The 23964-nt window shown below is 40.9% G+C and overlaps 2 protein-coding genes across 4 annotated transcripts; one reads left to right on the forward strand and one right to left on the reverse strand.

Moving 5' to 3' along the window:
• Window positions 1–330: 330 nt before the first annotated feature.
• LOC133458034 (alpha-tectorin-like) lies at window positions 331–18948 on the forward strand. 3 transcript variants are annotated; one of them, XM_061737507.1, is made up of 25 exons: window positions 331–354; window positions 470–517; window positions 642–665; window positions 3610–3737; window positions 3922–4200; window positions 4412–4507; window positions 4590–4755; window positions 6491–6891; window positions 6974–7550; window positions 7639–8222; window positions 10250–10802; window positions 10916–11514; window positions 11742–11896; window positions 12028–12428; window positions 13253–13449; window positions 14163–14558; window positions 14638–14921; window positions 15572–15846; window positions 15971–16090; window positions 16305–16489; window positions 16572–16732; window positions 16966–17217; window positions 17343–17505; window positions 17587–17689; window positions 17779–18948. In XM_061737507.1, the coding sequence occupies exons 2-25, from the start codon at window positions 472–474 to the stop codon at window positions 17871–17873; spliced, it is 6240 nt and encodes a 2079-aa protein (XP_061593491.1). In that variant the 5' UTR covers window positions 331–354; window positions 470–471; the 3' UTR covers window positions 17874–18948. The 3 variants fall into 3 exon arrangements, with proteins under 3 accessions (XP_061593491.1, XP_061593490.1, XP_061593492.1); XM_061737506.1 differs by having other exon boundaries at window positions 339–354; window positions 445–517; XM_061737508.1 differs by having other exon boundaries at window positions 339–354; window positions 445–517; window positions 17587–17685.
• Window positions 18949–20331: 1383 nt separating this feature from the next.
• Window positions 20332–23542, reverse strand: LOC133458741 (uncharacterized). The gene is made up of 3 exons (XM_061738943.1): window positions 23426–23542; window positions 22242–22314; window positions 20332–21374 (listed from the first exon to the last, which is right to left on the reverse strand). The coding sequence occupies exons 1-3, from the start codon at window positions 23540–23542 to the stop codon at window positions 20332–20334; spliced, it is 1233 nt and encodes a 410-aa protein (XP_061594927.1).
• Window positions 23543–23964: the final 422 nt, after the last annotated feature.

Raw genomic sequence — 23964 nt, forward strand, 5'->3', positions numbered from 1 at the left:
CAGACTGTAAACACTGTTAATACTAACAAAATGATTATTAATAGTTTAACATATTCACAACAAAAATGTATAAAATGGATTAGCATGGCAAAAAAGTCAAACAAAACTAAAACATTTAGTAATAATTGTGATTAATCAATTGTGATATTGATTTAAGGTCATATCAGCCAGCCCTTGCATCATTATATGACAACAGGTGGCTCTGAGTGCAATGATTGGAATGTGGTTGCAACAAAATCCACCTAACTGGAAAAACAAGATCTTACTGGAAGTGTCACGATACAGTGTCACGACTATATAATGTCTCTGTGCAGCGCTGCACATCAGATGTGAACAGAAGAAGCACATGAGCAGGTAATATGTTCATTTTTAAAACATTTTAATTTCCATCCAGGTGTAATTGAATCTCTGAAAGGGCTTTTCATTTTGTTTTGATTGTGTTAGGCTGACAGATTTTCTGATATTTCAGAAATGGAAGGTAAAATCCTTCTGCTTGTGCTGCTTTTGTCAGTGATGAGTAAGTATTTTATCCTTTTTATTCCCTTCCATTTGATCGGGTGCATTTCAAATTCACTAACTTGCTTGTGAGCGTTTTATTGACTTTCTCAGATTTTTATACAGTAATGTGTTTATCTTCATAGGTCGAGCGGCTGACCGGGATCTAGGTCAGTTGAGATTTCTTCTTTTCAGTTGTTAGTCATGAAAATAATTAAACATTTGTGAATATGTATTTTGTTCTTTGACTGGATACAAATTTGGAGCTGTTTTCTGTGGCTAATGTCATTGAAATTAGTATTTAGATTTCATTTTTTTCAAGGTTATAGTGACATGTTTTATAAACTGGTGTTATCATTTTTGATAATTTGAATAATATATATAATCTTTATTTTTTATTTATTTATACTGATACTGACTTGGCCATTGAAGAATATTCAATTTTCATTCAAAATGTCTTAAACCGTATTCAAAGTATTTTTAGGGCCATTTGCAAACCATACTGAGATGAGTTTTGTAACGTTTAGATGAATTCGAGCAGTGATGACAACCGTAAATACCTCCGATTTGATCTTTCTACTTCTGTCAGCAGTCATATTATAATAATTACACCAGTAAACCTGTTCCACTGGAAGCCGAACATAGTATACCTAAAAGTGCCTCCACCTTGTTTGACAAATGATGTTTTAAAAAACAGCTTTTCATTTTGCTTTGAATGAAAAGCAAATCCTTTATTAAAAGTTTCTCTTTCTTTGAAAATGTAGATACATTGCTTAGAAAACATGTAACGCTTAAATGGTATATGACATACTTTTGGGAAACCTTTTCGATAAATTAAGACTTAAAGGGGACATATTATGGCATTTAATGTATATTTTAAACAGGCCTTGAATGTCTTAAAAACAACTAAAGCTTGTTTTTTCTACATAAATCAGAAATTCAGTCTCTGGGCCGTGTTTTTATTTTTTCCGCTTCTAAAGCCTTTTTCTGTGATTCATTTTCAGGGCGGGGGGGGGCTATGATAATGAGGCTCTGTGCTGATTGGCTGCTTGAATGACGTGTAGCAGGGAAGGAGACAAAGCGTCGCTCCGGGCAGAAGAGCAGCGGCTGCGTAGCAAAGCGTGTCCACGGTTCTGCGTTAAATCGACACGTACCCTACGCCGTAGGCTCTGCGTTGGTGTAACGCGGAACCATAAATCAGCCTTTAGTCACCTCGTCTTCACACTAATTCACACAGGAAGATTGAATTTAATTCTAAACAGTTACACCACAGTTATTTACTCCAATTCCTCATCATTTCACGTCTTATGTTACAAGACAAATGAATCATGTTAACTGTAAAGAAATCACAACACTGAATTTTCACAAATGGCAACTTTATTGTTAAAATATATATATAAAATTTATGCACTATTGCTGGCTCAAGGAAGGGCCGCGCGTCTTCTGAATGTGAACAGCTCCAGGTGCTTGAAAGATCTGAAACCACAGAAGAAAAATGTATTACGGTACTAATAGAGCCCCGAGCCCGGGGCTCCTCGACGGTCCGGTCCGTGAGCAGCCCCCGCAGCTCCGTATGCGGCGCCGGGGCTCTGGAGCTAAGCTAAATACTTAGCCCATGCAAAGATCATACAAATATAAATAACATTAAAAAAAAGGAACATACCGCTGACTCGTGTGCAGTTGCCGGGTCCGTGCTGTGGGAACTGATCCTTTTATGAGGGTAAATGTCGATGCAAAACCTCATTTCGACTCTCCCTCGCTGTTCAAACAGCCACCGCGGCTGAACAATGGCGGACGCTCGAGCCGGCGGAGAGAGCTGGTTGTGGGCTTGGTTTCAGCAGCGGAGGCCGAACCTCTGCGCCTCGGGTGACGTCACCCTAGGCGCAGATTCTAATCGGCTAAAAAAAAAACACGTGACACTGGGGGATTCTGTAAGGCGGGGGTCAGAGACCTTGCAGAAATTCATGGTATTTTGTCTCCCCTGTGCTGGCAGGGTGAGGGGAGACCACTTTATATATGTTAAAACAAGAAAAAACGTGTTTTTCATAATATGTCCCCTTTAAATTATACACTTTCATCACATCTTGACTGTTTTCTTTCAAATCCATTGAGGTTATAAAGGCAACATCATAAAAACTCTGTATTTTGCGCAAATAATATACTACTGGACCTGACTGTATGGTAAAGGTTTGCTGATCACTAACTATTGCAAAGTCCTATTTAAGACCAATATGTCAGAGAGAGAGAGTCAGAGTCATTTTTATTGTCCCTCTAGGGGAAATTCTTTTAGCAGTCTGGGAAAACAGTCATTATACAAACACAGTATACCAATAAGAACAATTAAAACATCAAAACGTGACATAGTAACCATAATAAATGAGTAAAAGCAAAAGTGCTTTCAGCAGTGCAGGCAGAATGATAAAAATGTATTAAAAATATTAAAATTTATGCAAGTTGATCATTTTAACAGCGGTTGGTATAAAAGAAAATTTATACCTATTGCTATTGGCCTTGGGAAGCCTATAGCGCCGCCCAGAAGGGAGAGGGACAAACTCTTCTGACAGAGGGTGATCAGGACTGGCCAAGATGTCTTGTGCCTTATTCAGGACTCGACCTTCGTAGATGTCAGTCAGAGAGAGCTGCTGAGTGCCAATGATTTTACTGGCTGCTCTGACAATGTCCTGCATCCTCTTTTTGTTCTGCACTGTCAAGTTGCCATACCACAATACAATACAGAAAGTTAAAATTGATTCAATAAAAGACTTATAAAATAACACCAATAGTGTTTTCTCCACATTAAAAGTGTAATATGTGTAATATGTAAAATCTTGCCACAACATAAAGAAGGATTGTCGTATGATTGATGCATGCATGCAAATAGGTTTTGATACTTTAACAAAAAGATGTATTATATTGCTTGTTCTATGCAAAATTACAATAGCAGCTATTTGGCCAAATTCTTTTTGCGGCATTGCCTAATGTCATAAAATCTGACTGAATTATCTTGGAAAAAGATCGCCCAAATACAATACTATTGGACCTGACTATATGGTACAGGTTTGCTGAGCACTAACTATTGCAAAGTTCTATTTGACACCAATATGTGTGTTAAAGTTGTTTCTTCAGGACATCTTTATCCAATAAGTGGGACTGAAGGCCCTCGATCAGATGAAGGACGTACACCAAGGATTCCCCTGGAAAGACCTTTCGTCTATTTTGGACGGACATACAATGAGGCTTATGTATGTAACAGTAACGGCAGAATCACATACGTGTTTAATGGAAGGCCATTAAAACATTTGAGTAAAATTAAAGTTTCCTCCATTGGTTAAAAAAACCTCCACCAAGGTCATTGCAAAATATAGAATTGTACATAGAATTTGCCATAAGTGACAGAAATGTTTTCACCTGCTTATTTATTTCCAGATTCTTAACAATGGACTCCTAATATTTGACGGCAAGGTCAAAGTAAAGTTACCTGAAAGGTTCCCACGACATGCAAAAGCAGACCTTATTGCTCCATTGTGGACAGATTTGGACAACAGTAAAAATGGTCATATATTCTACAAACAATACACCAGTGGCAGTGTTCTCCGGCAGGCTACACAAGACATTAATTCCTACTTCCCAGACGTCTACTTCAGTGCCACTTGGGTCTTTGTGGCAACATGGCATGAGGTGGCCTACTTCCCAAATACAAAAGCAGTAAGTCAACATGAGCTAGTGTTGCCCACAAAAAGTACTTCTTGAAATAAAGTCTATGATTTAAAGACAGTCTGTGATTTAAAGACATGAAAATGCTCATGCAAAAGACATAATTGTAAATGTGCATTTAATCTGAATAGATGTAAATTATCTTTTGAATAAAAATAAAAAATACAAACAGTGCACATAATAATAAACTGATCTTTTCCAGAGGGCGACTTTCCAGGCGGTGTTAATCTCTGGAAACGGCAACACATTTTTGCTTATGAACTACGGGAAAATTGACGCAACTCGTCATAGTGTACAGGTCTGAACCATTACAGTTGATTTCTGGGCAACGTTTTGTTGTGACTGTGAATGACCGCATCTGTTAATGTTTCAATTTACAGGCTGGCTATGATTCAATAGACTCTGAGCACCATTATTCTATCCCTGGATCATTAACTGATGCTGCAACAGGCGAAGACTCTGTTTTCCGCCACAGCAGCAACGTCAAGGTACCTGGTCGTTGGGCCTTTCAGATCAACTATGGTCCAAAAGGCTGCACTTTCAATGGTAAGTTTCAGGCTGTTCTTTAATAAGTTGAAATAAGATAAACAATCTGCGGAAATGATATACAACCCAAGTTGAAAGTTTTTCACAACAAAGAGCAGAATTCAATGGATTAGACTTCTTCAAACTGTCATTACACTAACAATAAATCGTGTTTAATCACATCATTATTCCTTTGAATAATCTTGGGGAAAAGTAAATTCAGCAGACTTTTGTGTACCATTGGCTCCATATAAAGCCAGACAATATAGAGCGCCAATATGGCATTAAAATTCCTTGCAGTTCTTCATCGGTCCATTTGACTCAACTGAAACTTAATCAGGGCCCGAGCACTGACAGTCCGAAGGCCCTATTGTATCTGTAGGAATTTTTTTTCCTGGTTTTTTTTCTCGTTTTTTTTTTTTTTTTTCCTTCTTCCGACGAGAGGAGGGCCATTTTGCCCCCCTAAACGTGCCCCAAAAGTCACCAAATTTTGCACGCAAGCCAGGCCTGGCGAAAATTTGGATATTTAATGGTTTGGATTAATGGGCGTGGCAAAATGGCTCAACAGCGCCCCCTAGAAAACTTTGTGCCTCAAGCCCCACAATACGGTTTGACGTACATGCACGAAAATCGCTACACACCTGTATCATGTCGCAACTTAAAGAAAAGTCTCTTGGCGTCATGACCGAAACCGAACAGGAAGTCGGCCATTTTGAATTAATCGTGTAATTTTGGCGCAATTTATGCCATTTCTTCAGCCATTAATGCGGCTCGAACTGTAACGTGCACCCAGGTGTGTTATACATTAAAATGTGCGTCTCCATCCTGCGACGATGGGCATTACTTTTCTCAGTCAAAAGCGTTACCGTGGCGATGCTAGACGCCAAAAAGCGCGTCCCCCCTTCATCTGATTAGTCCATATTTGATAGTTCCTACTTTCTGCCATAAATTTTTAATGGTTTGACATAAAGAGTCGTGGGTGGTGTCATCGGACATGGATTTGAGTCCTTGAACATAATTGGTGCAAATTGGCTCCTCCCCTTCTTCTGATTGCTCGATATTTGATAGTTCCTATTTTCTGCCATAACTTTTGAACAGGTTGTGATAAAGACGTATGGGTGTTGTCATCAGACTCGGTATTGAGTACTTGACCTTCATTGGCCTGAATTAGCCCCGCCCCTTCATCTGGTTGGTCCATATTTGATAGGTCCTATTTTCCAGCATAACCTTTGAATGGTTTGACATAAAGACTCGTGGGTGGTGTCATTGGACTCGGTGTTGACTCCTTCACCTTAATTGGTGCAAATTAGCCCCGCCCCTTCTTCTGATTGGTTGATATCTGATAGTTCCTACTTTCTGCCATAACTTTTGAATGGTTTGGTATAGAGAGTCGTGGCTGGTTTCATCCGCTAAATGTCCAGGCCTGAAGAATCTACATCAAGTCATACAAGCTTCCACTGCAGCCTGAACGTGCACAAGGGTGGAGGACCGTTCATCACTGCTTGCAGCTTTAATTTGACATGTTTTTACTCTGCATATTTCAGCATTTGAACATATTATAATGTAATAGATGGATAATACAGAGAACATTTAATCGAAATGTTTAACTTACATCATAAATGCTACTTCTCCCACACAAAGATTCCTTTTAAATCTCCCAGGACAACCATGAAAAGTTTAAATCAATGTGCAAAGTGACTTGTTAGCACATTAAATCTGTGCCTTAGACTAAGCTTATGTTTTGATTTTGTTTAAGGGAAACCTGTGCAGGCTGGAGATTCCTTCTGGAGTGACAGCACGTGTGCAGAGAAGTGCATCTGCACCTCATCAGGCGTGCAGTGTTCCTACCAGCCCTGCTCCTTTTCCCAAATATGCCAGGAAACTTCCTTTTATTTCTCCTGCGAGACAGTGGAGAGACGCACCTGCACCATAAGTGGTGATCCACATTACTACACCTTTGATAAGTCATTGTTTCACTTTCAGGGCACCTGCACTTATGTTCTTTCAGAACAGTGTCAGAATGACCTGCCCTATTATAGAGTAGAGGGTAAGAATGAGCACCGAGGCAGCACAGATGTTTCTTGGACGCGACTGGTGAAGGTGCATGTCTATAATGATATCATTGAGCTTGTCAAAGGACATCCTGGTAAAGCTAAGGTCAGTGAATTTGAATATGGGTAAATACTGCTTATCAAGTATGTTTTTTGCTGAGTTAACTAACCTGCTGGTGTGATTCCAGGTTAATGGAATCTTTGCATTCACTCCATTCTTCCTCAATAATGGCAGAGTCCATGTTTATGAGTCAGGTTTTACTGTGACTGTCAGCACTGTCTTTGGCCTGATGGTATCATACGATGCAAACCATTATGTCCGGATCAGCCTGCCCTACTCTTACCAGAATGCAACATGTGGCCTCTGTGGAGACTTCAACGATGACCCTGACGATGATTTCAGAACCCGTGAGGGACAGATCGTGAGCTCTGATTTGGTCTTTGCCAACAGCTGGAAAGCAGCTGGTGATGATGAACCTGGTTGTGAGCCACAGTGTGCAGGTCTGGACTGTGCTGTCTGTTCTGCAGAGGAAACAGCCTTATACAGCAATGATGCCCACTGTGGTATCCTGCAGGACAGTTCTGGACCCTTTGCTGCCGGTCACCAAGAGCTTCCCCCTCAAACATTTATGAAAAGTTGTGTTTTTGATCTGTGTGCTGGTGGAGGGTACCGGCCCTTTCTCTGTCAAGCCTTAAATGTGTACACAAGTGAGTGTCAGCAAAATGGTGTCCAACTACCAAGCTGGAGGAGACCTGGCTTCTGTGGTACGTCTGTCAGTTGCTCAAAATATATCTGAAATAAAACACTCTTCAATTTGCTGAAATGTACAGAATAATGTTTTCTTTTTTGCAGAAATCCCCTGCCCAGCTAACAGCCACTTTGAGTCCCAAGCCTCAGGATGTTCACCCACCTGTTTCAACCCGAATTCCACCGACAACTGTCCTCTCCATGATCTGGAGAGCTGTGTGTGTAATGAAGGCTACATCCTCAGCGGTGGTGTCTGTGTCCCTCATGATGAGTGTGGCTGCAGCTTTGAGGGTTTCTACTATAGGTCTGGGCAGACTGTCATACTAGATGAGGACTGTGGGAGGAAATGTAGCTGCAGTTATGGCTCCATGACATGCAATCCACATGGTTGCGGCCTACATGAAACATGCCTTGTAGAGGATGGAGAAAGAGGATGCAGACCCAAAGGCTATGCTACATGCTGGATCAGAGGCCCTGGGTCATATCAAACATTTGATGGAGTGACATACCAATATCCTGGGGCTTGTCGACTGACCCTTACCAGGGTGATGAAATTGTCAGATTACCCGCACTTTATGGTGACTGCAGAGAAAGTCCCCAGAGGGCAGCAGGGTTTTGCACGTGTCCTGAATTTTGAGGCAGAGGGGACACAAGTCTCCATTGAGATGGCAAGAAGCAGCAGAGTTAAGGTAAATTGTTGAAGTCTATATTAAGCAAATAAGACAAATGTCTTTAAGTACAGTGGTAGTACTTTCTGTCACATATAAACATATTTACAGCTTAGTTCAAAAAAGGATTTTGGCCACCATAGTTAGATAGCATACTTTTTTGTGTGATTTATATAAATATATGCATCTATGTGAACTAATACTTTTATTTAAAATGTGAATTGTAGCCTTTTGATTGAAAGTTGGCTCAGCTAATTAATAAGCCACTATCACATCCCCATTAGTCATTGTCATACTACTAAGCTTAGTGAAGCAATTAGCAGTTTGTGCTAAACCAATGTCGGCTGACAGCAGCAGCAGTCATTTCTATGTTTGCCAGCGAAACAACATCTGAAACTGGAAATTCTGCTCCAAAGCTCCTCCAACATGGATCAGCTGAAGCAGCTGGTAGCCATGGCTAATTTTAATTTATTCTTTATTTCATTCATTAAAATAAAAACAAAACAGTTCAATATAATTACAACAAATCTCTTTCCTTGAATGAAAGTGAACAGAAAGAAGACTAAGCTTATTGTATCTGTCCCTTTTTCCTAAGAAATCACAAACAAAAAATAAAACCAAAACTACAAAAAAGTTATAAAATAAAACAAAATAGTTCTCGACAAACACAGATAGTCGTATTCTTTTTTGATTCAAAAAAATAATATGAAAATGGTGCTAAAAAGAGAGAGAAAAAAAGAAAACCCATCTAATTTAACAATTATCATGATATTTCTTCATCAAACTGGCTTTTATTACGGTATTCTTTTAAATGTAATGTTTGATTTGCATTCTTTTGCTTTGGTATTCAAGTTGTTCCATAAACTGATACCTTTTAAAGAAACACAATGTTCCATTAATTTTGTCCTGAAATTTTTTTTTTTTTTAAAGATATCTGTTCATTTTAAGTTACAATAATTTTTTTCCTTTTTCACATTTTTTCTGCATATTGATTGGCAAGATTTTCTTGGTAGCCTTCCACATAATTTGCAGAATTCTGTGGTCCACTAATTCAAGACATTTCAACAGTTTTAACTGAAGGAATAATGGATTTGAAGGATGACTATATTGTTTTCTACTAATTATTCTTATGGCTTTTTTTGTAAAATGAAAATAGACTGAGGATATTTTTTGCAAGCATTTCCCCAAACTTCAATGCAATAGGTCAGATATGGCACAATCATAGTGTTATATAAAATATAAGATGCCTTGTTATCCAGTGAATCTTTTACTTTGTGCAACAGAGCTATTGTTTTTGATATTTTTACCTTTGTATGCTGTATATGGGATTTCCAGCACAAATTATCATCCAGAATGACATCTAGAAACTTTGTTTCCCTTACCCTATTCATTTCAATACCTTCTATACTAATTGAAGCACCAGTGTCTTTGTTCCTAATGCTGAATATCATGAAGTTTGTTTTATTAAGATTCAACGATAATTTATTTAGATCAAACCATGTTTTTACTCTTTTGAGTTCTTGTTTAACCACCTTCAATACCTGTGTTAGATTTTCCCCACAATAATATAACGTTTTATCATCCGCAAACAGAATACACCTTAGCAATTTGGTTAAATTAACAAGATCATTAATAAACAAATTAAACAGTTTTGGCCCTGAGTTACTCCACTTTTGATTGATATTAGGTGGGCATGTTCTGTTTGGCTGCCCGGGCCTGTTTGTTCCAACTATTTACAATGTTGTGCTGCTTATGGTGAACAAAACGAGGCTTTAAAAACAATTTAGCAAGAGTGATGACAACCTGTCGTTGGCTATACTAGTCACCAATCAGAGGATCCTGCCCCCAGACCATTCTTGATAGTCTTATACCTGATGTGGTACAAAAAAAAGACAAACATGGAGGTCAACTGAGATTGACCCTGTTTTGGAGAAAACAATGTCCATAATGGAGTCTTTCCTTTAAATAACATTTTATCATTTTTGTTTTCAACACGGAAATTCCTGTTACCCGGGAAAATTGACATCACCTGTTTAAATGCCCCGCAGGTTGATGGTGAGCTGGTCACACTGCCCTACAGCTCTGGGTCCACCCGTATCCGCATTTACCAAAGCAGCGTTTTCAGTGTCATCATTCACACAGCCTTTGGTGTAACTGTGCAGGCAGTCTGGCCTCACTTTGTGCGTGTCACTGCACCTGCTGTCTACGACGGCTCACTTGGTGGACTCTGTGGAAACTACAATGGTCACCCGCATGATGACTTCCTTACACCCAATGGCGCTCTGGTCAAAAGTTCTCAGGAGTTTGGGGACAGTTGGCGAGATGGTTCCCTCACTGCTCACTGTGTGGAAAGTGTGAACCAAAACCCATCAGTCAATTTTAATTCCAGTGAGTTCTGTGGCATTCTTAGCTCACATGATGGACCATTTACATCTTGTTTCGATGTGGTGGACCCACGGGAGCAGGTGGATGTGTGTTTGGATATCCTCAGGGGCTCTAAAGATCCTGCATCAACACTGTGTGAGGTTCTTCGCGATTATGCACTAATGTGTCAAGAGAAGGGTGTTTCCTTGGGACCGTGGAGGGATTCAACTGGCTGTGGTAAGCAGCTTATCTCCATATTGGATACATTTTACATATAGATTCCAGTCAAGTGACAATTTCTGCTTGAATTAACCTGTTTATGTTGTATTTATCAATGTGTTTGATTGTAGAGCTAGCCTGTCCTTCAAACAGTCATTATGAACTCTGCGGGACCACTTGTCCTTCTACCTGCCCGAGCCTCTCCTTCCCCTTCACCTGTGACACCCCGTGTCAGGATGGGTGCCAGTGTGATGACGGCTTTGTCCTCAGTGGAAACCAGTGTGTACCACCAACATCTTGTGGATGCTACCACCAAGGACGCTATCGGCAAAGTGGGGAACAGTTCTGGGATGGTGAAGAGTGTCAGAGCTTGTGCACCTGTAATGGTATGACTTCTGCAGTCCAGTGTGTCCCCAAGTCCTGTGGTCCTCAGGAGTCGTGCCGTGTGGTGGAGGGTGAGTTTGGATGCCATCCCAACCCTCATGGCACCTGCTCGGCCTCCGGAGATCCTCACTACGTCACTTTTGATGGCCAGGCCTACGACTTCCAGGGAACCTGTCGCTATGTTTTGGCAGCGGTTTGTAATGCCGCTGATGAAATCCAACATTTTTCTGTGGAAGCTAAGAATGAAGCGTGGAATGGCTTGCAAGTTTCTATCACAGCTGAAGTCTTTGTTGATGTGTTGGGCTACCAAGTACTTATGTCTAGAAACCTCCCGGGTATGGTAAAGGTGAGTCAAGCTATTTAAGGAAGAATTTCTGCATATATCAGTAAAAAGCATTTTTGGCTGCTGAGTTAAATGTCACACTGTACTTTTATAAGTATCGAAAAATATTTTTCTACAGGAATATGTCATCATACTTGTCCATTTCTCATACTTCGTGTGATATTAGAATATAGACGCAAAACAAATGCTTGTAAAAAATAATACATGCTTTTATTTTTGTTCTTCCACAGGTAAATGGAATAACAAGAAATCTCCCTATTCTGTTGAATGGGAATCTATCTATTTTCGCCAGTGGATCTGAAACATTTGTCACAGCAGATTTTGGTTTGAGTGTTACATATAATGGACGAGGCAGAGTGTCTATCTCAGTACCTTCAAATTACAGGTATCTGCTGTTCGCTGTACCTCATATTGAACTATTTTGATGATCAAGTGTTTCACTAAAATGTTAGCACTTCAGAAATGAGTTTGCTATGAGTTGCTTATGAATAATTTCAATTATGATATTATCAACAGAGGAAAACTGTGTGGACTCTGTGGGAACTTCAATGGGAACCAAAGGGATGAATTCCTCACCCCAAATGGATTAATAGTTATTGCTCCGGATGATTTTGGGGCAGCCTGGAAGGTTCCAGGTAACTACTCCTGCAGTGATGGTTGTGGATCGTCCTGCCCACAGTGCAACAATGAAGGCCCTGCCAGAGCTCAGTGTGAGGTGATTCAGGCATCCGACGGGCCTTTTAGCTTCTGCCATGATGAAGTGGATCCAGCACCATATTTCAATGACTGCGTGTTTGATGTTTGCGTGTCGGGAAATGGGGGCCAAGATCTTCTTTGTAGGGCCATTGAAGCATACGTCAGTGCCTGTCAGTCTGCAAATGTCCGAATCTACCCTTGGAGACAGAACACAAATTGCAGTGAGTAAACAGTCACGGTGATGTTATATAATCAGTTTAACCCTTTAAAGCCTGATATATTACATAACACAAAAACATTTCCCAAATTTTCTTTTTATTTGAAATGGTAATTATACATTGGAACCAGAAACACTTCAAATTTTGTATTAAAACAATTTCTAAATAGTTATTTTCCTTATAAGTGTGAATACATTAGGTACATTTATCTATAATTTATTAAAGTGTTTTATTTTTATAATTTTTTGGTTTGTATGAAACTTTATTTCCTTTTTAGATTACGAGATTACGACGGAGTATTAGGGCCAAACTAAGACAAAAACAAAAAAGGAAATTACGAGAGTAAAGTCATAATATTACGAGAATAAAGTCGTAATATTACGAGAATAAAGTCGTAATATTAAATATATTATAAATATATAAATATAACTTCACAAGATGCTCAATATTCCTCATTTTAACACAGGGAGAAGACTGCTCATTATATTCTCATAAATTACGACTTTATTCCCATAATATTATGACTTTATTCTCATAAATTACGACTTTATTCTCGTAATGTTACAACTTTATTCTCATAATGTTACGACTTTATTCTCGTAATATTAGGACTTTATTCTCGTAATATCACGACTTTATTCTATTACGACTTTATTCTCACAACATTATGACTTTATTCTCATTATATTATGACTTTATTCTCGTAATTTCCAATTTTTTTTGTCTTAATTTGGCCCTAATCCTCCGTCGTACAAGATTGCTACAAAGGTATAAAGGATATTGCAACTATTAACAACTGACAATGTGTATATTTGTTTTGTACGAAGTCATTGACTGTCCAGAAAACAGTCATTATGAGCTGTGCGGAACGGACTGCGGCCACACCTGTGCCAGCAGCACTGATGCCACCTGTGAGCACGTTTGCTCAGAGGGATGTTTCTGTGATGAGGGCTTGGTCAGGAGCGGGAAGACGTGTGTCCCAGTGGAGAGCTGTGGCTGCCAACATGATGGCTTCTACTATAATGTAAGCCACTTTTAAGTTATTTTATTTTCCCCTTTCATTAATTTATGAAATTATTCAACGAAGTTGTAGCAATCACTTTATTTTATCGGAAAAGAGGATAATATGCGACTACTTGGTAACAGGAAATAAACAAATCTTGTTCTAAGCAGTGCAGCTACTGTATAACCGGGAATAAGTGGAGCATTTGTTTAAAAAGAATATAGAATACAATCACAGCAAATGTTAACTTTTTTAATTCCCTTTTTCCCCTCAGCAGCATACATTTTTTTACATAAAAAAAAGCTCAGAAAAGGGCAATTAATGAATGAAAAATATACAGAAGCAGCTTTCTTCTGTTCAGGTATGAATGGATAGCTAAGAAATCTAGATGTATCATTAGGAAATTTAAATGCGTTTTGCAGCTACATTTTTTTGTACGTACATCTTCGTAGATGTGGGTCTGGTTTATGAACGGAGGGAGCATTCTGCTTCTTTCCGTAGCTCAACAGTTCTATAGTCCCTCTGCTGCTGCCCTGCAGTTACTACTTCTGCTCATTCTGATGTTAAATTTAGCATGTGAAAATAGGAAGAATATTATTTGAAAGCATAATGAAAACTAATTTTCACCCAACTTGGTTCTCTGCCTCTGGATCTAACTCAAATCCAGAGAGGAACTAAACTAATCCTTTACAGTAACAGAGCCTCAGAGTAACTCTTCATCTTGTGTGCTGCAGCATGGTGAGTCCTTCTGGACAGAGGGTTGCTCGCAGAGATGTGAATGTCACGCTCCCAATGACCTGCGCTGCTCAGCTGCATCGTGCATTCCTACACAGCAGTGCACCATCAGGAATGGTCGGCTGGGATGTTACGATTCCATGTCCACTTGCACTGTGTGGGGAGACCCTCACTACATCACCTTCGATGGAGCCCTGGCACATTTCCAGGGCACATGCTCTTACATCATTACTGAGAGTGTAAGCCACAGCAGCAATGAACCCCAGTTTACGGTAGTGGCCACCAATAATCACCGTGGCAACAACCATGTGTCGTTTGTGTCTGTGGTGGACATTTACCTCTCAAAACAGACGGAGAGTGTGCATGTCAGGCTTGGACCCAATAAAAGAGTGAAGGTAAATGTTCCTTTCCAGATGAACAGCTTTCCATGTGTTCTGACTTCCTGTTTAACCATCTGACATCTCGTCCTATCAGGTAGATGGAACTGAGGTGTCTCTTCCCACCGCCGCAGGGACTTTAGCTCAGGTGTCCAGGCAGGGCAGCAACATAGTGCTTGATGCAGGTGACTTCATTGTCCAGTTTGACGGCCGGAGTACTTTACTGGTCAGAATGGACCAACACCATCAGAACAGAGTCACCGGGATGTGTGGGAACTTCAACAGTGATCCCACAGATGACAAAGTGTTACCAAATGGCACCCGAGCACTAAATGACAATGAATTTGGTCACGGCTGGAAGTCCTCCAAAAGCCAACCAGGGTGAGCTGTTGTTTTGGGAGAAAATCACTTACAGAGGCTCGGGAGTGGTCGGCTGCGCAAAAATGAATCACACACACACTCGCTTTAGCTATAATATATATGAATACATTTATTAGCCAGCAGTGGATATAGAAAGACTCACACACAATTGCTCTTTGCTAGGATAACTCTGTGTCAAGTTATCCCCCGCAAATGGCAAAGCAACAGACAATTACACAGGGGCTAGGCAGTGTACCTCTTACCTCAACACAGAAGGACTGGAGAGCCGGACAGTCGTGGCAGAGTAGCCAAAAACCCGCTGGGCGTCGTGCACTAGACCCGCAGCTGACTCTGACCCGAACTTCCGGCTGTCTCCGTCTTTATACGACATCTCGCGGAGGGGGTTGAAAGGGCCCCTTTAACCCCCGCCCGCAAGCTCTCACGCTAAGTCTTGGTTCACACGGGAGCTCTCCCGTGTGAACAAGCGCCTCTCTCACAGTTTACATTTGTTATGATAAACAGCAGGTGCATGGCTGATTAAAGCTGTGTTTTGGGAATTCAGGGCATTTCAGGACACAAAATGTATTTTTCTCCCTTCAGCTGTTATGATAAGCTCATCAGTTTAACTGTAACTGTGCCACACTAATAGCAGCGTGCTCTGTCTTTTCCAGGTGTGGATCCACAGATGAAGATAGCGATGGACTGAATGACTGTCCCTGTTTCGAAGAATACTCTGAACTCTGCAGCATCATCACCAACACCAGTGGGCCATTCAGTGATTGTCAGATACACTCTGACCCACAGCCATTTTTCACTTCCTGTGTCTATGATCTCTGTCTCTACACTCAAGCCAATGGGATGCTTTGCTCTGCTGTCTCGGCCTACGAGAGCACCTGCTCTATTTTGGGGTTGAACATCCCCGAGTGGCGCCCTGCTTTACAGTGTGGTATGTTTCGCCCAGTCAAATAAGATTTTTCAGAGGTTCTTACTTGTCATTTTTATCTTTTCTTGTGAATTCATGCCTTTGTTTTATGTCACTGCTTCTATCATTGTGTACAATTTTTCTCTAGCGGAGTCAGACCCCTGTGAACAGCAGGACTGCACAGAGGGTGAGTGGTGTGGGCAGAAAGATGGTGTGTACGGCTGCTTCTGTGAAGAAAACCACCATCGGGAAAACAGTGAAACCTTTGGTGAGAGAGAGCCTCCTAAAACCCTGCCGTGTCATTGTTGAGCTGACATCATGTTGCTGGTTGTAGACACTGTTAGAGAATTATGACATTGTCAACGTCATGAAGTATATTTGTGGCGCATTGATACATTGTCAGCACCACCTCTGTTTTAAAACCTGCAGACTTCGCTTAGTATCTCTAACCTTCAAAAATATATTTTTTCACTGCCAAACAGACTCTTCCATCACTTGTGAGAGCAGTTCAGGCTCCATGTCATTGTCTCGCTGCCAGCTGTTTGAAGCAGGTTTTCACTCCGATGTCCTTCATCTCGAAGACGACTCCTGCAAAGGGACCGTTCAGGACGGACGACTGGTGTTCAACTTTGACAACGGTGAAAACCTGTGTGGGACGGTCCTCAAGGTACATTTTATAGACTTGCATAATGTTATTGGAGACTCGATGCTACCATCATAAACGTATACCATTTTGTACAAAACTTCAGAGCAATGGAACCCATCTCATGTATGAGAACACCATCCAGGGTGACGTGGACCATTATGGAAACGTAATCAGTCGTCGGAGAGGCATCCAACTCCTTTTCTGCTGTGAATACTCTCTGAGCCAGGCCTTGTCTATGGATGTGGGCATCAATCCTGTGGAGAGGTGAAAATATGATCTCTGCATGCTTAAATTATTTTGCAACTTAGCTCAGTCCTTATTCTGACTCTTCACTACAAAGTATACCGTTGTAACAGCCCAGAACTTGCAGATCAAAGATGAATGTGTAATATTCTCAACAATACTTCCTCTGACAAAGTCAATGTATCCGCCACACAAAAATGAGAGAGGAGGGTTAACATATAATTTCCATTTTTCTATTTGTTTTTGTTTCACAGTCTTCTGACGAAGAAGCTTCCATATGGCAATGGTTTATATCATATCAAAATGATCCCCTTCCGGGACCCAAACTTCCTTATACCTTACCAAAGTGACAGCAAAAAAGGAATACGAATGGATGAGAGGATTTACGTGGAGGTGCGAACAGATGGAGTGGATGGACAGCAACTCTCCACCCTTCTAGACTCATGCTGGGCCACGCCAGTCAACGATCCAAACTACTATATCCGCTGGGATCTCATTATTGCAGAGTAAGAAAAAAAATCTCTTCTCTACTCATTCACTCCATCCAACCTTCATCCAAAGTTTACCTTTGTTACCTCTCTACAGTCTGCCTGCTCACATTCTAACTTTTGTCACTGTCACCATTTAACAGGTGTCCTAATCCAAAAGACCGTACAGTACAGCTGATTCAGAATGGCAACTCCGCTGAGGCCCTTTTCTCCTTCAAGATGTTCAACTTTAAGAACTACAAATCCATTTACATTCACTGTAACGTCCATTTGAGCCTTTCGAGAGGAGATTACGACTGCAAGGCTGTAAGTACTAGTTGCTATGTGTACAGTGTACAGTATAATGAAGTGATGGACCAGCAGAAGCCTAATGTTGTTTTCCTGCAGCACGGCAAGCCGGGTTACAAAAAACGACTTCAGAGGGATGCATCATATCCTGACTCTTCAAGCATCTCAGTTGGGCCACTTGTCTCACAGACCGAAACCGTTGGTGAATTTCCTCCATGTTTTCATGACTGTAGTATCGTAGATGAAATACAGCTTGGGTGACTCACTCCATCCATGTTTCTCCTTCTACAGATGCCGGAGTCCAGAGTAGTGCCGCTTCAGGCCAGCTGACTTCCATCATCATCCTGACTTTGATCTTGCTGACTGCCAAAATTCTCGTCCAGTAAGACGGAAGAGGAATTGAAGTTCAGTTTCTTTCAACATTTATATACATTTAGATGTTTTAAGGGGTTTCATTTTGGGCGTGGTTTTTTTTTTGACACTTGTGTAGTACAGTGAAATTAAAATCTGTAATCACTGTACATTTGATATTTGTCTTTGGGTCTTTTATAGGGATTTTTAATCATAAAATGTATGTCACAGGACGGGTTATCATATAATGAGTGTAGCAACATACAAATTGACTTCATTCTCATGTAAATAACTGTTGCAGATAACAGTCATCAATATAAAATCTCAAGATTTGACATTTACATGAAACTATGTTCTTGTTGCTTTCGCTAGTAAATATTTTAGCATTTATAGTATGTTTGATTCAACATGTTTTTGAAACATGCAAAAAAATGTACTTCAAGGGACATATATCTCAGATGGTGATTTACAAATAAATTGTTCTAAAAATTAAGTATTGGTGCATGATGGTAATAAGGGAAATGCTTGGAAAAACATGTACGACATGTCCTATGTAATCTTTGTATCTTCAAATAAATATCTAAATGTATGTACTGTGTGCAGAATTTTTAAAAGTTAATTTCTTAAAAAGGTAATGTTAAGTGTGCCAGTAAGTTCTTGTCTTACACCATATGCAGTCTTTATACTTTTAGTTTCTACAACCACCTGAACGTGACTGTATAGCAGGGGTGTCAAACTCATTTTCACCGAGGGCCACATCAGCATAATGGCTGTCCTCAAAGTTGTTCTCCAGGTCCACGTATCTGAAATAGAAACATGTTTAATATAAACCATATATTATGGTTTTATCTAGAAAGCGTTTCCCCTCCTCTCCGTTTGTTGTTGCAGTGTAATTATTTGTCCAGCAGATTGCGACATTTCCCCGAATCGGCCGCCCTCGCAGGCGGGGAGCGGCGGCCGATTCGAAATTTGAAACAATTTGAAACAGAGAATCTCTTTGTTAAATGGATGTGTTGTTAAATGTATTTATCTGTGCAATGAAGTTGTAATACTTGTTTTTGAGTTGTTTTTCTCCCATTAAATCCCGTTTTGCCCTCCGGTAAGGCAACCATGAGAATTCAATTCAATTCAATTCAATTCAATTTTATTTATATAGCGTCTAATACAACAGATGTTGTCTCTAGACGCTTTCCAGAGATCCAGAACATGAACATAAACATAAACATAAACCCCCGAGCAATTATTATATAAACAATGGCAGGTAAAAACTCCCATAGTGGGAGAAAAACCTTAAGCCAAACAGTGGCAAGAAAAACTCCCCTTTAGGAGGAAGAAACCTTGAGCAGGACCAGGCTCATAAGGGGGGACCCTCCTGCCGAAGGCCAGACTGGGGGAGTCAGTCAAATCTACATTTAGATACTCTAGGAACTACGAGTAAACCTGCACCCTGGGAGCGGAGAGCTCTGCCAGGAACATAAGGCACTATCAAATCTTGTAAATACTGAGGAGCTAAGCCGTTTTGGGCTTTATATGCAAGTAATAAAATTTTAAATTGAATTCTGAATTTTACAGGTAGCCAATGGAGCGACGCTAACACTGGAGAGACGTGGTCTCTCCTGCTTATTCCTGTCAGCACTCGTGCTGCTGCATTCTGGATCAGCTCGAGCCTATTCAGCAAATTACTTGGACATCCTGCTAACAACACATTACAGTAATCCAGTCTAGAAGATACAAACGCATGAACTAGTTTTTCTGCATCACTCTGCGAGAGGATTTTCCTAATTTTTGCAATATTACGGAGATGGAAAAACGCTATTATACAAACCTGATTAACATATGGTTTAAACGACAAATCCTGATCGAAAACAACACCAAGGTTTCTCACAGTTGCACTGGAAGCCATCGCAACATCATCTAGTCCCTTCCTAAGATGCTCTGGACCAAGAATGATAACCTCTGTTTTATCTGAATTTAGAAGCAAGAAATTTCTGGACATCCAGTCCTTGATGTCCCTAAGACACACACACACGCTTTATACAAAAAATGTAAAATAGAAATAACCATAGTTAATAAAAAAGAGCAATATAAAAAGTAGAAAAAGATTATGTACAAGAGAGAAAAAAGTAGTAAACACCAAATAAACGGATAATATTTACAAAATATTTACAAAAATTTGTTCTTTTTCTTTTTTTTCTACTCTGTTAAAAGGTGGGCAAGATAAGCTTTATGCTTCAAGCCCAGACCTTTTCGGTCAAAATAATTACAATGTTGACCAGGGAAAAAACTGTGTTATCTTATTTGTTGATTTTTATGTTTGTGATTGACCGAAATAAATATTAACTAACTAAAATACAAAAGCAGCCCACACAATTACATCACTATAAAAATATTCATATGTAATAAAAAATACAATGCACACAGTATTTGTTGTTTATCTTTTATTTAAGTAACAACATGGCTGGGTGTTGGTAGACAGGGACACAAGGCAAGACTCTAATCCTCAGGAGGCATTCTGATCAGTGGACTCTTCAGGTTAACTAGGCCAGCACAGATTATTAAGATTTTGTCCATTTTCGGTGCCATGCTAATGGGAACAGTCTGGGATAAAATCTTATAGACCTTCAGTCTTTGGATTGCTCTTTCCACGTGTATGCGGACATTGGCTACTCTCCTGGTGCGTGTCGTCTCCTCATTAGTCAACTGATGGCGCCTGTAGGTGATTGCAGGGATGTTCAAACTGACCCTTCTCTCATCGAGTAAGTCTCGAATGGTGAAACCACGGTCCGCCATGACCTCATCACCAGCCCTCAGATAGTCCAGAAACCCACTGTCGATGGTGATAAACTTATCGCTGCTTCTGCCAGCATAGGCGTCAGATATAAACATTATTAGCCCATTAGGGGCCACAGCAATAAGATATTTCACAGTGTTGCGTGATTTGTACTGGCTGAAAGTGTCACTCCTTGAGTCGTGGTTTGTGGCTCTCTGCATGGCAGTTTCGGCACAGTCAATGATGCAGGTGGTTCGAGGGTAGTTCCTCTGAAACGACAAGGGCATGGTGGCCCGAATGGTGTCTCTTGGAAGCCAGGAGATCATGTCTTTGAACTGTCCACCCATCACGTCAATCCAGTGACTAATCACAATGCTTGCCATGGCTCTGGACACATTGAAGCGGTAAGCTATATCTCCTAATATTAGGTTTAGTTTTAGCTTCATCAAGGTCATCAGGATTTGGTCAACAACAGGAAGGGTAATTGATGGCTTATTGTAAGGCAACAACACTTTCACCACGGTGAAAAATTGAACCATACGCAGTCCTGTATACAGCCCACAGCTTGCATCATCAATGACCGTGGTGCTAGTCACAGAGGAAAGCTCTGCCTTGCACTGGGTGGCCTTGTCCACTTTAACAGTCGGTGTCGTTGAACAGTACGTGTGGTCATCACGTGACTGATCCTCCCATTGGGTCTGAGCATCGCAAACTTGCGGTGTAGCAGGCTCGGCCTCACAGGCGGGCTGACAGGTTTCAGGAGCACCTAAAAAAGGGAAGAGGAAACATGGTTGGAGCAAAATTAATGCAGGAATGGAGTCCTCTCACTACAAACATCACAGTGGTAAAAAATTTACTATTTGTGTTGTACATTGCACTCACATTTCACTGCAAAAACTCAAAATCTCACCAGGAATATGTCTTATTTCTAGTTAAAATGTCTCATTTTTAGTCAAAAAAACTCATTACACTTAAAACAAAAGTCATTACCAGAAAAATAACTTGTTATTTGACAATTTTCACCTGTTTCAAGTAAATTTTCACTTGAAATAAGTAGAAAAATCAGCCAGTGACAAGATTTATCTTCTCATTACGAGCAAAAAAAATCTTGTTCCACTGGCAGATTTTTTCTACTTATTTTTAGTGAAAATCTACTTGAAACAGGTGAAAATTGTTGTTTTTTCCGGTAATGACTCTTGTTTTAAGTGATAAGTAGATTTTATTTGACTAAAAATGAGACATTTTAACTAGAAATGTGTGTAGATTAACACACAGAGGCACACACACACTCTATTAAATATGTAGGTGGACACACAATCATCACAACAGGCTGCTACATTGCCTTGTATTTATGATGTAGACTAAAGCCTGATTTATGAGTCCGCGTTAAATCGACGCAGCCTACGGCGTAAGGCGCAGGCTCTGCGTCGATTTAACGCGGAACCATAAATCAGGCCTTAACACACGCAGGCAGGCGCACACACACACACACACACACACAATTAATGTAGCTACGGTGGGCATTGTTTGTCTCATCTCGAAACCATCAACTGCCTTACCAATGTTAGTGTATGACAACTTTCTTCATAATTAACAGTATTGTCAGCTTCATAGCTAAAGTTGCTGAACTTACCCTCAGATTCAAGTCTGCGTTTCTTTCTCCGGGGCGAGGCAGCGGTCCGCCGCGGGAGTTCACGCCTCTTTGGCTGGGGAGAGCGATTATAACCCAACCACAGCTCAGGGAAAGGATTATCCTTTGATGGTTTTTTTTCCACAAAGTGATGCGAACATACAAAAATGTTGCGGGGTGGTTTCTTCAGATTCAATGCCTTTAGCCAGGTCCTTGATTCCAAGTCGGTATCAGGCTTCCGAAAAAATGAAAACAATGGAGCACATGTACACTCCCTCTTTGTAGCTGGTTTGTGGATGTAGCACTGTCTATCCAACCACTCGTTCAGCTTCTTCCTATTGTTCTTACATCCAACTACCGAACATGTCGTTCCCGAACCACTTTTTTTCTTCGAAATATCCATTTTGTACCTCTTTGTCCGAGCAATGTTGCCACTCTTTTCAATGGGAAAACGCCAAAACGGAAGTGAACTGCTTACAGGGGAGGAGTTTAGGAAGTAGAGCGGAAACGGCTGGTAAACTTGTCTATAGAACCTCGCTGAAATGGTTACAGAAAAAAGTATCGACTTGGAGCGGCTCTACCCGTCTCAGCCCTAGTACGAAACCGCAAAATGGGGCCGTGGCGGGTAGAACCGAGGAGAAGCGATACTAGTGCAAAAGCGGCTTATGTCGTCTCTAAGATTCTGTAGAGGGTGAACTATTGCCTCAGCCTGCAATAAAACAGACAATTCATGATACTTTCTCATCTCCTTATTTTGAAACCTAATAATACAATGTCAGTGTCATGTATATGAGACGACAATATTGACGAATTTATGGATTTCTCGCTGTGATTGGCAAAATCGGGATCGGCAGATACTGGTTTTCGAGATCGGTGATCAGTGATCGGCCGTCAAAATCCTGATCGGTGCATCTCTAGCCGCTACTCTCACCAGGCAGACAGGACTGCAGTCGGCTCCGGTAAAGCCAGAGGCGGAGGTTTGTGCATTTATATAAACAATACTTGGTGCACTAACTGATATCACCGAGAGTCACTGCTCAGCTGATGTGGAGTTTCTCATGGTAAAATGTCGACCTTATTACCTCACATCAGTTATCATCACTGCTGTTTATGTACCACCGGATGCTAATGCTAGACTTGCAATGAAAGAACTGCATGCAGCCATTAGCAAACAGCAGACAACACACCCGGAGGCTGCTTTTATTGTTGCCGGTGACTTCAATCACTCCAACCTGAAGACAGTCCTCCCCAGATTTCACCAACATGTTTCCTGCCACACCAGAGGAGACAAGACTCTGGACCATGTTTATTCCAACATCTCAGGAGCATACAGAGCGACACCCCTCCCCCACATAGGACAGTCTGACCCCCTCTCCCTGTTTTTATCACCTACATACTCTCCACCCATCCAACGTGTGAAACCCACAGTGAGGACAATAAAAGTGTGGCCTGTGGGGGCTGAGTCTGAGCTGCAAGACACACAGACTGGAGTATGTGTGATGCCCAGGCAACCACTCACCCCCACACTGACATCCAGAGCTACGCTTCCTCAGTAATGGACTACATCTGCACCACCATAGACAGTGTCATCACCACCCAGAAACGGATCACCATGTAGCCCAACCAGAAGCCCTGGATGAACAAGGATGTTCGTCTACTGTTGAAGGCCCGCAACACCGCCTTCAGATCGGGAGACGCACAAACCTACAGCACAGCCAGGGCTGAG

The sequence above is a fragment of the Cololabis saira genome, chromosome 13 (assembly GCF_033807715.1).
Source record: "Cololabis saira isolate AMF1-May2022 chromosome 13, fColSai1.1, whole genome shotgun sequence".
Lineage (NCBI taxonomy): Eukaryota > Metazoa > Chordata > Actinopteri > Beloniformes > Belonidae > Cololabis > Cololabis saira.